The 14,680-nt window shown below is 43.5% G+C and overlaps 1 protein-coding gene across 10 annotated transcripts in view; it reads right to left on the reverse strand.

Moving 5' to 3' along the window:
• The window catches only part of CHD7 (chromodomain helicase DNA binding protein 7), a 183,126-nt gene that overhangs the window by 18,374 nt on the left and 150,072 nt on the right, over positions 1-14,680 (reverse strand). For all 10 annotated transcript variants that reach the window (XM_070630535.1, XM_070630533.1, XM_070630534.1 and 7 more), the window contains 8 exons: positions 12,313-12,523; positions 11,587-11,782; positions 11,117-11,284; positions 10,435-10,614; positions 7,383-7,493; positions 7,088-7,293; positions 3,614-3,813; positions 3,284-3,443 (listed from right to left, as the gene is read on the reverse strand). In XM_070630535.1, coding sequence (XP_070486636.1) covers positions 3,284-3,443; positions 3,614-3,813; positions 7,088-7,293; positions 7,383-7,493; positions 10,435-10,614; positions 11,117-11,284; positions 11,587-11,782; positions 12,313-12,523 — 1,432 coding nt within the window. The remainder of the gene's footprint in view (positions 1-3,283; positions 3,444-3,613; positions 3,814-7,087; positions 7,294-7,382; positions 7,494-10,434; positions 10,615-11,116; positions 11,285-11,586; positions 11,783-12,312; positions 12,524-14,680) is intronic.

The raw sequence follows: 14,680 nt of genomic DNA on the forward strand, positions 1-14,680 counted from the left end.
CCCCGGTAAGTCCCGAAGGCCTGCGTCTACTCCGAGTCCAGCATCTCCTGCGGAGTAGCCCCTGGTGCACACTCAGGCCTGACAGCTGAAGCCTACCTCCTCGGCCGTGAGTAGCTGATATACCGAGTGCTACTTCCCAAGCTAGATAATCCCATGATAGACTTAAACAGAATACTTCACAAGCAATGCACCATATTGACAGAAACTAGTTTCTTTGATCTTCACCATAACCCTGTCACGAAGTGGGCAAGTTATAATTTCCACTTTACAAATGTGAAAACTGGGGTAATAGAAGACAAGTGACATACATAAGGTCACAGAGTCCTTGGAATTAGGCCTTCTGACTCCACCACTTCACGTTGTCTTTCCAGGACATGGCAATTATCCTTGAAAACATCAAAATGACAACTGGGGCAGCTTCGCCAAAACAGGATAGTCCTGATAATACATGAATACGTACCCCATGACACACCTCCCTCTCCACCAGGGGTCTGCTCCTGGCGAGTGTGGGTTCTAGATGGGCAAGGTGTGAGGCTATAAATATCTGAAAATGCTCCAAGGTAAGCAATCATTTTGGATAACTCATTTTAATTTTTTCAGATTTCTTTCTTTTGATAAGATTAAAAATTGCCTGTGCTGCACTGAACTGACTAAAGAAAAATGACAGCATAGGCCTCTGTGGCTGGTATCTTGTTTCTTCTCTCGTTAAAGAAGAACTTGCTGGCCAGGATCTCTATACAAAAAGGATGCTCAGAAAGCGTAGTTTCAAAGGAAATATTCTTCATCTTCGGCTGAATTCTCTTTTATTCACAGCAAAACTCATATAGTGGTAGTGATCCTAATGGTTTCTCTCCTTTTTGGTAGAAGACAAAGTTTTCTTCTTCGAGAGGAACTTTAGTTAAGTGGAAAGTTTTATGAACTAACAGTAAATGTCACCTTTCTTCTAGAGGAAAAATTCAAACCCATGCAACTGGTAAGCTGAGCACTCACTGCTGTGGAAGGCACAGTTGGTACCCGGAGGATAACGACATGGACAGGAGGTGGCCTCTGACCCTAAGGAATTTGCACTTGGTAGGTCAGACAGACGTGACTACTAACAAGTCCCTCAGCCTCAGCTACATTTCATTGGCTGTCCCACTAGAGATCACTTTCTAGACCAGCACCCAGTCCAGAATCATACATGGCATTGAACCGTCCTGCTCCTTCATCTCCTTTAACCCGAGACAGTTCCTCTGTCTTTGTCTCTCACGATCTTGAAACATTTGAAGAGAAGTGGCCAATGATTTTCTAAGAGGTCCCCCTATTTGGCTCTCATTTCTAACTTACCAGGCATAAATATTTCCTCACTTTAGATGCCAAGAATTCTCAGGGCATGATCTATTAGGAAGACCGAGTGGACTACTTTCTTGTCCCACAGAGGAGATGGAAGGCATTGCCAGTCTTCTGAGACCGAACAGAAAGATGTGAAGAACACTAGTTTCTTCTCACATACTAATTAGAGAGGGTACCCTATGGAAGTCTATTACTGACATTAGTACGGGAAATTAAAACCCACCACAATGGCACGGGGATCGGGAACAGGAGGCATTGTTCCCACGCTAAACCACTTCACTTCCAGCTTGTTTGACTCCAAAACTCAAAAGGCTATTGACCCAAAGTTCACAGAGACCACAAGGAAACAGAAGTTTTCTAATAGCTACAAGCAAGGCAGGATTTTAGGGAAAACTACTATGCTACAACACTAACAAGTTTCTGAGGCACCAATAGTTTGAGGCAATGGTTTTGAAGACTCAAAAAGGAAAAAAATTTGTCAGTCAAAGCACCATCGTGACTAAAAAAGGGATGAGAACCATTAGTCAGTGCAACCCGGGGGACCAGGTGTTCTCCAGGCGTCATTTCATGTGAGGCATGTGGCAGTCCTGAGGAGGAAGGAGGATTCCGAGTGGCAGGGTGCTTGAGAGCAAGGGCCCTGCCCTCACCTGGTCTGGGCTTCCAATCTACTCTGTTCCTCAACTAGCCATCACTCAGCCCAAGTCTCAGCTTCCCTGTCAGGTGAATGGGGATACAACGGCACCCTTTATCTTCGACACCTCAAACAGACGAGCCACAGGAAGCGCCTGGCACGCTGCCAGCGTTCTCTGTGCAGACTTCTGTTGCTACTTTTCAGAGAGAGATACACATTCATTTATTTATATGCGGCCTCATTCAATTGCTCATTCAGTTGCTGCAGAGCTCTGTGTGACTAAGAAGGAAGTGGGTCTTAAAGAGCTTGAGGAACTTGCCCAAGGTCACACAAAGCTAGGAAGTGATACAGCTGGTCAGAGGCAGGGCTGCTGGTACTACTGACACTGAAAAACACAGGCACAGAGCAAGGAAGGAATCAACGTGTAAATGTTTGTTTAAGATGTAGATAAAAGAGCACCAAGCAATGAAATAAATTGATAGATTCAATATTCTTCAATTATATATAATCAGTCCTAAAAATAAAGGTATGGAATATGATTCTAAGCTCTTAAGTAGAAAAAAAAGGACCTAGCAACTGAGGTATTAAGTAAAAAACAGCATGTAAACTCCCCAGTCCTTCCACCGAAAGCACTCAGTTGAAGGCAGGATCATAGAAAGCTACCTATAATTCTCTCAGACACACTGGTTAAAACTTAGCTGTCCACAATGTTCATGGCAGCATTATTCACAACAGCCAAAACGTGTCCCTCAACCCAACTGTCCACTGACAGATGAATGGATACACAAAGTGTGGTATACACACACAATGGAATATTATTCAGCCATAACAAGGAACGAAATTCTGGTACAAGCTACAACATGGATGAACCTTGAAAACATTATGCTAAGTGAAATAAGCCAGACATACCAAGACAGATTTTGTATGATTGCATCCAAAATAGGTAAATTCATAGACAGAAAGTAGAATGGTGGTTGCCAGGGCCTTGGGGGGGGTGGGAGGGGGAAAGTTATTGCTTAATAGGTACAGAGTTTATATTGGGGTCAGTGAAAAGGTTTTGGGTATAGACAGCGGTATGGGTACACAGCATTATGAATGTAATTAATGCCAATGACTTGTACACTAACAAATGGTTAAAGTGGTAAAATTATGTTGTGTATCTTTTACCACAATAAAAAACAGTATCAGTCATCTAAAGGTGTGCTGTCATGTGACTGGGCCACGCCTGTGCAAAGACAGCCAGCACAGTTGAATGGCCTTAGTTATACGCATGAACACAGAGGGAAGCCAGCTCCGTACGCCGGCCCTTTCAGGACGCACTTGTTGCAGTGGTGCTTCAAGTGCTTCTTGTAGCTGTCCTCCTGGAACAGGGCATCTGGGTTGCAGCTGGCCAGCCAGTCAGCATCCTGCACCACCGGGTGTGCACTCTGGGCTTTCACCTTCTTCCCCTTCCTTCCCCTCGGCACGGGGGCTGATAAACCTAGAATCGTAATAATAATAATGACAGAAGCTTTTCACAATCCCAACTATAGTACCAGAGTTAGATATTTTGACATACGAGGCAGGGAAATACGGGGTCTCGGTTGTATCCCCAGGGTCCCCGGTGGCTCTCTGTGACCCTGCAGCACGAAGAGCATGAAGCAGACCTACCCGAATGATTGACCAAGGCACGTGTCTGGCCATCAGCAGTGGGCGTGATCAGGTCCCAGATGAAGCTTTTGATGTTCTCATCCCCCTTGTAATGGTTGAGACAATACACGAGGATGGTCCTGCAGATGGTCTCGACGTCCTGCTCAGTGAGTTGACGCTTGTAGCGTCCATGGGAAAGGATGTCCGTCCATCGTCCCCAGCTGCAAAGCAAATATTCAGCATGCAGATGGTGTCCTTCAGTTTAGATTTGGGGCTTTACTTTCACAGTCAGGCCACAGTGTTAGGAAATCTTGGGTCAAAACTAGCAATATTTTGAGGGGCTGGCCCCATGGCCGAGTGGTTAAGTTTGCACACTCTGCTGTGGTGGCCCAGGGTTTCTCCAGTTTGGATCTTGGGCGTGGACATGGCACGGCTCATCAGGCCATGCTGAGGCAGTGTCCCACACGCCACAACTAGAAGGACCCACAACTAAAAATATACAACTGGTATAGGTACTGGGCAGCTTTGGGGAGAAAAAGGAAAAATAAAAGCTTTAAAAAACAAAAAAAACTAGCAATATTTTACAACAGGTGATGGGAAGGCAATCTATGGTGCAAGAGTTAAAAACACCCGTTACAGAGTAGGCCATAAGGCCGCTGCTCCCCTAGCAGCGGTTGAACTGCCACTGAAGTAACACCCACAGGGCTGACACAGGCTTTCCCAGTCAGAGTCAGATAATGGCAGCAATTTTTAGGATATGAGAGCAAGCCGGCACCTGGACGTTTCATACTCTGCTTCTCTGTCATGGTTTGTATGTTTTGATGATGACCAACCATTTGAGATGAACAGTGACTCAAGGGGGTGTGACTGTCCCCAAATCAAGGATGCAGTACCGAGGACAGCTGCCTTAATCCACCTCAAAGGGACGCCATGATAGTTAATCAAAGACTGTCAACAGGTTTGAGTTTCCTTTTATAACAGGGAGTGCTAAATCCCAATTCCAACAGCACTGAGAGGAAAAACGTTCAGCCAACTGCCAGGTCCTCATGGAAAATGGGCGGGAGAACAGACTGTGGGCAGAACCAAACAGCACACTGCTGAGCCTCAACCGTCTACTTAGGGTTACAACCCAGGTAAACACAGTGTTGTGTTCTTGCATCTGGCTGTTGTGCAGCGAGAGCACGCAGCAGCTAGGCAGATGTTGCCCCAGGTTATGGCCGACTGGGCCACCAGGGCGGCACTCCGGCTAGGAACGGCCCCTCCACTGCCTGCTTCGAGGACTGAGAGCTGTGCTCAGCTGGGAGGCCTCGGCTGCAAGCAGCACAGCACACGCCCCAGCAGGCCCTGTCATTGGCTCCGGCCTGGTCCTTTCTGGCTTCTATGAACTTCTCTCAGTTCCTCAAATCGCAAGGCTGGCCCTCGCCTCTAGGCCTTTGTACACTCTGTTCTCCCTGCCAGGAACTCTCTTCTCTTCCCTACGCAACTCCCGACACTCCCTCTTACCCTGGCCAATTCATGATTTCCATCGAATCGCAGACCATACATGTCACCTTCTGTGATTCCTTCCTTTATTCCCTCTAGCCCCGGAAGTGGGGAGATAATACCCGAGCTGGGTCTTAAAGGAGACATGCTTCTGTGCTCCATTTGCATAGTGCCTCCCTGCCATAGTATCGTCACAGCTTAGTGCCACCTTGACTTGCTACCCTGCCTGCCTTGAGGTGGGCACTGTGACAGCCCCGCTCACAGCTGCATCTGGTGTCTGAGAGCATCCCAACACAGTGCCAGCAAACAGTAGGTGTTCCATACGGAGTGATACCCATGGCAGGAGGGAAGGGCTTTGCTGAAAGACGGTGTGCCCTACGCATGCTTCTTCCCTTCTGGAGTTAGTATGTTGCGTTTCTAAAGTTACCCACGTTGATCATTAGGTTGAAACATGGAAGCAGGTGCAAGTAGCAAAGGGCTTAGGTGGGGAGAGCCTCTCTGCCACGTGAGAACAGACAGAAAAGATGGCCCAGCTTCCAGAGATAATTAGCGGAGGTGACACAGCTGCTGAGACGTGAGATGGGCTTCAGTTGAACTTCATTTACTCCATCAACACTCGGTGATTCAGCACTCACTGTGCGTCTGCTGGCACTGCACTCTGCCCTCAGGACACAAAGAAAGAGCCCCGGTCCCCAAGGAGCTGCTAACTGGGTCTCAAGCAGGAGAGGCTGACTACTCAAAGTCAAGACACCACGTGATAAGTGTGATGGAAAGTGCAGGCCAGACTCTCTGGCACAGGGTGCCAAGGTGACGCCTGCCCTGGATGTCTAAGGACAGGAGATGGTGCCCAGATCAAGTCTGAGTGTTGGGTGTGTGTGGGCGAAAAGTGGCTTGTGGGGGAGGGGGTTGCTCTAGGTGGTGGGTAGAGTTTGTGGAAAGACACAGATGAGATGGAGTACGATAGATTAAAGGGGAAGCCTGGACTCCCCATGGAAAGGACAAGACAGACAAGGGCCAGATAAGAGCCCTGTATGCCATGTTAACAGAATATTCATATTTATTCTGAAACTAATGATGATCCATTGGAAGAAATAATCAAAGACAGGATATCATCAGATCTACAGAAATATTATTTGGGTGGCAGTTTTTTTTTTTTTTTTAAAGATTTTAGTTTTTTCCTTTTTCTCCCCAAAGCCCCCCAGTACATAGTTGTATATTCTTCGTTGTGGGTCCTTCTAGTTGTGGCATGTGGGACGCTGCCTCAGCGTGGTTTGATGAGCAGTGCCATGTCCGCGCCCAGGATTCGAACCAACGAAACACTGGGCCGCCTGCAGCGGAGCACGCAAACTTAACCACTCGGCCACGGGGCCAGCCCCTGGATGGCAGTTTTTTATTTGAATGGAATTTGCCTACAGTCTCACAATATGCTAGAGAACTCTTATTTAGATTCAGATATTTACTGAGCATCTTGCCATCCAAAGCACCATGGGGAGCACCATGGAGAGGCAGACATGACTTAGATGTGGACCCTGCCTTTCACGGACTTGTAGTCCAGCAGAGGAAATACAACACATTCAGAACTGAAATGACAATCAATTCATGTTTCAGAAGAGTTGGAAGAGCTTTACAAGTCAGATGATTGCCTTTAACAAATTTTTATAACGGAAAAATATTAAAAGATTACTAGAGTTGTAAATTTTATGTGAAGGCAAAGTAGAAAAAGATTCTGTAATTTTGAGACTTTATTCTGAGTTATAATCAACAAGTGAATTTGGATCTGACCTAATTCCTTAAGGGACAAACTTGTACCCCTTCAAATCCAAGAGGATCTGAACAACTTTGAGCACTTTAACCAAACAACCCTGGGCCGCATCAGAGATGCTGCAAAACCATTTGCTTGACTGTGCCATGGGGAGTCACAGAAACACACACACAGATATAGCGCTCCTACATCAAGTGCAAGTCTAACTATTTTTAAAATAAAGTTCCATCTTTCATATGAGTCAGACTTACCCATAGACAAGCAGATTCTTCTCAACTCGAAAGCACTCACTCCTCGCATAACCCTGGGACCTGTCCTGGGGCCGCCGAGGCTTTGTGCAAGGCTTCTCTTCAGAATCACTTTCCAAGTCTGAAAATTCCATCAGCTCATCCTCTTTCACTGCACTGTACAGCCTGGTTTGCTTCCTCACTCTTGGAGTGTCAATAACCAGGTTGTTCTAAAAAAGACAGCAGATACATTTGGAACTTCTGAAAAGGGGACCTTTGGGTTAGATCAGAGAGGGTCTGAATGGGACCTCTCACTCACCCTCCCATTTAAGGCATCAATATCCAATTCGGCCTTCTTGGCCCACTTTTGCCAGAAATTTGGATCATCCAAGGAAATGTCTGTCCTATTTCCAGATGCAACAAAACTGGCCTAAAGGGGAAAAAACATGCATTACTTTGAGATGCTTTCCTCAGAGGCAAAATGCAAAGCAGCTTTCGTTTATTCATTCACTCAAACATGTACGCATTCTTCCACTGTGAGCCAGACGCTGCAGCTGACAGACTGGGATGAAAGACTGTCCCTCAGGTAGTTCACCATCCAGGGGCTGAGATGGATCGGGAAACTAAAGATGACAGTGCAGCGTAATAAATGGTAGGCCAGAAAGGTCTGATCAGACGCAACTGATATACAGAAGAGGGCCCTAATTACCGTCAGGCAGGGTGCAGGTTGGGGTGGGGTAGGGGTGGAGGGAGGGCATTGCTGGGAAGAGAGAACAGGCTTTCCAGAATATAATGCCTGGACCAGAATGTTAAAAGCTCATGGAACAGGAAAGCACATGGAAATGTTCACAGCGCAGCATGTGCAAAGGTAGAGAGGAGAAGAAAGGCAATCATGTCACATGGCCAGGGACAAGGGCAGTCGGGGGAGTAGTCAAAGATCAAGCTGGCGAGGCAGGCAGAAGCCAGGTAAAGCAGGGCCCTGCATGTCCTGTTAACAGAGTCCAAACTCTAACATGAGTCAACTCTTTGAAAATGGGAATAATGTCAAGATGGATATGACCATATCCAAAGTCACCTGTTAGATCACACTGATGTCTTGGAGCATGGAGGGTAGAACAGAGTAGAACAGGCTACTGTAGTAGTTTAGGGAGGAAATAAGGAAGACTGAGAATAGGTATAGCAGAAATGGAAAACAGGAGATAGTCAAGAAAGATATACTTTAAAAGGTATTTTAAAGGAGTTAGAATCCGGGTGGATGTGAAGCAGGACAGAGGAGGAGGAAGCTAGGAAAAACCTCAGCATCCAACTTTGGCATCCAACTAGTGTTAACAAACAGGGGTGTGTGTGCGCACACAGAGGGTGGAGGGACAAGGGTGATGAATTTGGTTTTGCACATACTGAATCTGAAGTGCCGACTGAGGAAAAAACCCGAAAAGAGGCTGAAAGAGCTGAGGGAGAAGGTGTTGGGCCACAGCGTCCAGAGGAGGAGAGCTTTCAGGACTGAAGTAGCTGGGACAATTGGATGCCCACATGCAAAGGAGGGAGGTGGATCCCTACCTCACACCACACACAAGAATTCACTCAAAAAGGATCACAGGCCTAAAGGTAAGAGTGAAAACCATAAAACTCTTAGAAGAAAACACAGGAGCAAATCTTTGTAACCTTAGGTTAAACAATTCACCAAAAGCACAAACAATAAAAGAAAAAATGGGTAAACTGGACTTCATTAAAATTAAACACTGTTAAGAAAAGACTAGGAGAAAATATTTGTGAATTATATTATCTGATGAGGAATTTTTATCCAGAATATATAAAGAATTCTTAAAATTCAATAATAAAAAGACAACTCAAAAGACGAATAAAGGATTTGAACATTTTTCCAAAAACGATACAGCACTTCACACTAACAGGCTATAATCAAAAAGACAGCCAATAAAAAGTGTTGGTGAGGATGTGGAGAAACTGGAACCCAAAAACACTGCTGGTGGGAAGGGAAAATAGTACAGTCACTTTAGAACAGTATGGCAGTTCCTTAAAGGGTTTAACATGCAGTTAATAGCAATTCCCTTCCTGGTATATATGCAAGAGAAATAAAAACATATTTTCACACAAAAACTTGCACACAAATACTCATAACATTATTCATAATAACCAAAAGTGGAAAGAACTCAAGTCTCATTAACAACTAGTGAATGGATAAACAACTCCAATGTCCATTATCAACTGGTAAATGAGACATAGCCATATAACGGAAGATTGTTCAGCAATAAAAAGGAAGGAATTACTGATACATGCTACAACATGGATGAACCTCAAAAACATTATGCTAAGTGAATGAAGCCAGAAACAAAAGACTATGTGTTGTATGATTCCAATTATATGAAATGTCCAGAGTAGGCAAATCTATAGAGACAGAAAACAGATTAGTGGTTGCCAAGGCCTTATAGGGGGAGGGGAGAGGGGTGAAGAGGAAAAGCGAGGGAGGGGAGGGAGGAGAAGAGGAGGGGAGGGAGGGAAAGACTGACTGTTAATGGGAAAGCGGATCTTTTGGGGATGATGGAAATGTTCTAAACTTAGATGTGATGATAGCTGCACAAGTCTATAAATATGGTAAAGGCAGTGAATTGTACACTTAAAATAGGTGAATTTTATGGTAAGTAAATTACATTTCAATAAAGCTGTTAAAAATAAAAGTGTAGAGTGGGCCTGGGTGTGAATGGGTGGAAAAACATTTAGGTGAAACCTCAGAAGGGGCTCTCAGTAGAGTGGCCTGGTGCTCAGTGGCCATCTTGGCCAGAGCTGGTCTGATAGAGAGGTCAGGGAGGGGTACAAGCTGGAAGCTGAAAATTAAGTAGAAAGGGAGGCAGTGGAGAAGACAGCTGGTGTAAATAACACTTGTGTGGATTTTAGCTACCAAAGGAGAGTTATGGAGTTGTAACTAGAGGGGAAAACAGATGAAAGACTTTTTAAGGATAGGAGTGACTTGACTGTTCTTAGAGGCTCTGCCAGAATCAGGATCTCAGGAACAAAGGAAGATGATGAGGGCGTAGGAGCACAAGAAATGGAGAGGATGGGGTCGAGAACACAGGTAAAGGATTAGCTGGGGAGCTGGGCAGCAGGGATGAGGACAAGGTGAGGGCCCTGACTGGTGCCATACACACAGAAGAGAACCCAAAGCACAAAGAAAGAATGTCTTGTGCATTAGGGGCTCCATAGGGAGGTAATAATTAATTTCTTAATTTGCAATATAAAGTAAACATTATGCATGCATCTTATGAGCACTTTACAAGATGAACAACACACTATTACACTTCTGTAGGAAACTCTATTACATGTCCGTAGATAACCTGCCTCTTCAGATCAATTCCCACCTTAGCAAATGTGGAACCTTTTCCTTCAGACTCAATGGTGATGGTATGAGTTCGCCGTAGGAGAATCTGATCAATATCTTCCTCGCAGAATTTAGACCCTTCATCCTCCTCATCCATGAGGGCACCATAGGCCCCTTTTCGTAGAAGATCCTCTATTTCTTTCTTGGAAAGCTGTTGTACCTGTTTTAGAGAAATATTCAAAATAATTTAGAACTGAAATATTTGTAGACTACACAAATGTTTTATTTTTCTCAAGAGGGTAAACCTGAGTTATAACAAAGGGAAATGTGACAAAATATGCTTAAAATACTGATGTCAAAAAATAATCAGGGGCCAGTCCCGTAGCCAAGTGGTTAAGTTCACGCGCTGTGCTTCGGTGGCCCAGGGTTTCGCTGGTTTGGATCCTGGGTGCAGACATGGCACCACTCATCAGGCCATGCTGAGGTGGCATTCCACATGCCACAACTAGAAGGACCCACAACTGAAATATACAACTATGTACTGGGGGGATTTGGGGAGAAAAAGCAGGAGGAAAAAAAAAAAAAGAAGTTTGGCAACAGTTGTTAGCTCAGGTGCCAATCTTTAAAAAAAAATAATAATCAGATGCTGGATAATTTCTCACTATCAGCTAAATGAAGTCAGGAGGCAGAATGAATGAAAGATCTGGGCAAGTGTGGCTTACCCCATTGGTGGCATTCTCTCTCCCGCTCATGGACTGCAGCACAGCTTTGTCCAGACCGAGCTTTAAACTAGCCTTGTCGAACATTTCTCTCTCATAAGAATTTCTTGTAATCAGCCTGTAGATTTTCACAGATTTGCTCTGTCCTATTCTATGACATCTAGCCTGAGCCTGGAAGAAAAAGAAAATTAATGGCTACCAAAGAAAGAAAAGACTCAACTGTCAGTGTAGGAGCATCTGTTCCAATAACTAGAGGTGCAGTTTAGAAGAGGGTTAACATACTAAGAAATTGCTTTTACATTACTAATGAATTGATTACTGGTTGGTTCATTTGCCCCGATCATAGGACACTGCCTGAGTGACCACATGACTTTAATGTATTGGTTTGACCAGCAATTCTCTGTCATAGAAGAATGACTTAAAAAAAAAAGAAAAGAAAAGAAAGAAGGCACCAGGAAGATTTTCTTGTTTACCTGGAGATCATTTTGGGGATTCCAGTCAGAATCAAAGATGATGCAGGTATCAGCAGCAGTAAGATTAATGCCTAACCCTCCTGCCCGTGTACACAGGAGGAAAACAAACCGATCCGAATCAGGTTTGGAGAATCTGTCAATAGCTGCCTGACGGAGGTTGCCTCTTACTCGGCCGTCGATCCTTTCATACGGGTACCTAGAAAATGTCAGTATTAACAAGGAGGCCTAACAAATGGCTACAGTATACTTGCTCCTTTTTTTATTTTTAAGAAAGTACTACAATATGGGACATATATTAACAGAATGATATTATTTATCAGAAATAATTTCAAAGCAAATATGTTTTGTAGCTTTTTATACAATTGGTTAAACACCCAAAGATTAAATTTTATTTTACTTCCTTTCCAGTGAAATATCTAAACTCTAAAAATAGCTGACACCTCTTAACAGTAAAATAACAATTTCAATTTTAGGTAAGAACTATTCCCACCTAGTGAAAAGAAAGAAACGGGAAACAAAATTGCCCACAAAAGTATGCAGCATCCTACTGTAGTCATCACATAGAATAACTGTCGTGTACATCTACAGCTTTTAAAAAGAGATGTGACACATTTTGCCCACTTCATCCCCTTTATCATAAATGTCACTTCGAGGTAAAGCTCTTGGAGCCCAGTAAAAGGTCATTTTTTAATTTCCTTTTTATTCTTACGGTACAGTGGCCCTCACCGTCTTTGAATGAGGTAGTCTTCCAGTATGTCCAAGCAGCGCACCATCTGGGAAAAGATAAGCACCCTGTGGCCACCAGCCTTCAGTTTTGGCAGCAGCTTGTCAATCAGCACTAGCTTGCCAGCAGCCTGGATCATCGCCTGGAGCTGAAAATCTGGAGAGTCTGCATTGTGTGTTTCTTTAAACTCTTCCAAAATTTTCTCTTCAGCACCTGCAGAGATTGGACAGCATAACGTGAATACTGTAAAAGGGTTTTGTTACTTAAAACAATGAACTTGCTTTCAAAACCCACTGCAAACTGTAGGAACCAGAACACCATACTCACGTTTATGAACATGAATCCATCCACTTACTCAAAGTTAGGTCTACACAAAATTATGACGATACAAAAGGGATCAAAGTTTTAAGCACAACACATTTAGGCATTTTGGGGGGGACCACATTTTCCAGCAAACAAATGTTTGCTGTCTGTAGAAACTGAATTTCAACAACAGACTGTCAAGCCAGAAGTGGCAGAAACAAGCCAAGGGCCAGATACCTACAGAAAATTTGGAACCTAAATTGCTAAAGAAATGAAGAACTGTTTACTAGCTGAATATAAACAAAAACAACAAAATCTGTTCAGAAACTAAGAAACAAGGGAGTGGAGCTCTCACCATTCCAAGGCAAGGGCAGGAGTCTGTGTGTATAATCACATATTAATGCAGCCAAAACGACTGCAAGGAAAGCCAATTCCGTCTTCAGGATAATTTTTAGATATTTTTGTGGGGAACTTGAGCACACATCTTCTATTGCACTCTCTAAATCTCCCTCCATATTCATTCCCATCTGAGAATTTCCTAAGGTACTAAAATTCTATCTTAAATTATCCAAAGGTTTAAAAACAAAACAATCTCTAAGTGTTTCATGTGAGACCTCTACGCCTAACCCTCTTTATCTCACAGCCCCACAGGAATTTCTGCTTGTTCAGAGACCTGGGTGCTGCAGAGAAGCCTCATCTTCCTAAGGAACGAAGTCCTGACCGCTTCCTCCCCTGACCCCAAACACACGCCTACTCAGGAAGCAGCAGGCTAAGCTTCCTACGACTGCTTAGGTGGCTTAACTGGAATTACGCAGCATCAGTCTGGCCTCCTCCCATCGCTGGGGTTAATCAGGGCATGGCTGCTGTGCTCAGTGCCTCTCCCTGAGGACAGGGGATATGGTCACCTATCCTTTAGAAAATATGAACAAACAAATCCATCTAATGGGATAGGTTCCAGCCCTAAACTGGGCCAGAAACTTTGAACTACTCTTTCTGCCACTGGTTTTAAATGTGAACTAACTATATACAAGATGGGGATATATAAACCTCAAAAAGGTTTTTAAAGATCAGGTTAGTTAGGCCACCACAGCCATTCAGACAGTACTTCTGCAAGCAGCAGCAGATGTAACAAAAGTGCCATCCTACTTCCACTTTAAGGGCACTGTGGAAATTAACTTATGACATGGTCATACACAGAAATACAGCTTGTTAATTATTAATCAACAAAGAACCTTACTAAGAACAGATTAAAGTCACTCAGCGTCTTCCCCAAGCACTAAGGCCTTCTGCACAGCACACTGTTACTGCTCGGAAGGGGACTGGCAGAAAACACCAGCTGGGCCAGAACTGCTAGGCTCTCACTTCCTCTTCCACGTGAATAAAAGGCTAATAAGATTCAGGACTTTTCTCTAAGTGGAAAAAAAAGCAAAGGTTTTACTAGGAAAAGGTAAAAAACAAAATGCTGTTTACGAGTATTAGCAGGAATGTTCTTGAATAATATTTTCCAAAACATGAAATTTAGAAATCTAGGTTCTAGATTCGGGACAAGAATTCCACATATTACATGAGGTCTTTTTGAAAAGTTTGCTCCTGCTGTGCAATATACTATCGGCTCTTTCCAACTCAGAAATAGACAGATTTTACTTACAATATTTGGATATTTTTTATCCATATTAAGATTATAATCCATAATCAAAATAAAATATACTATTTTAGTTTAAAACAAGTTAATGGTCAATGAGGAGTTTTCAAAATGAAATAATCATTTTGATAAAATAAATATCAGACATGTTTGAATTATTTTAGCAAAATACTTGAAAATATAAATAATTCAGTCAAATGGGAGACATTTTTTTAACTTTATATTTATTCAGAGACAAGAAAAATAACTTTCCTGCTTTTTCAATGCTACCAATAATTTCTCATCTTATAAAGAACAGCCAAAAATAAAAGTAAATTCTTTCTTACGTGACAAAAGCTACTGCTGAATTAATCAGTTCAGCTCTTTGTTATGAATTCAGGTTCTTAAAGTGGCAGGCAGTTTATACTAGAAACACTTCATTTAAA

The sequence above is a fragment of the Equus przewalskii genome, chromosome 8 (genome assembly GCF_037783145.1).
Source record: "Equus przewalskii isolate Varuska chromosome 8, EquPr2, whole genome shotgun sequence".
Classification (NCBI taxonomy): Eukaryota; Metazoa; Chordata; class Mammalia; order Perissodactyla; family Equidae; genus Equus; species Equus przewalskii.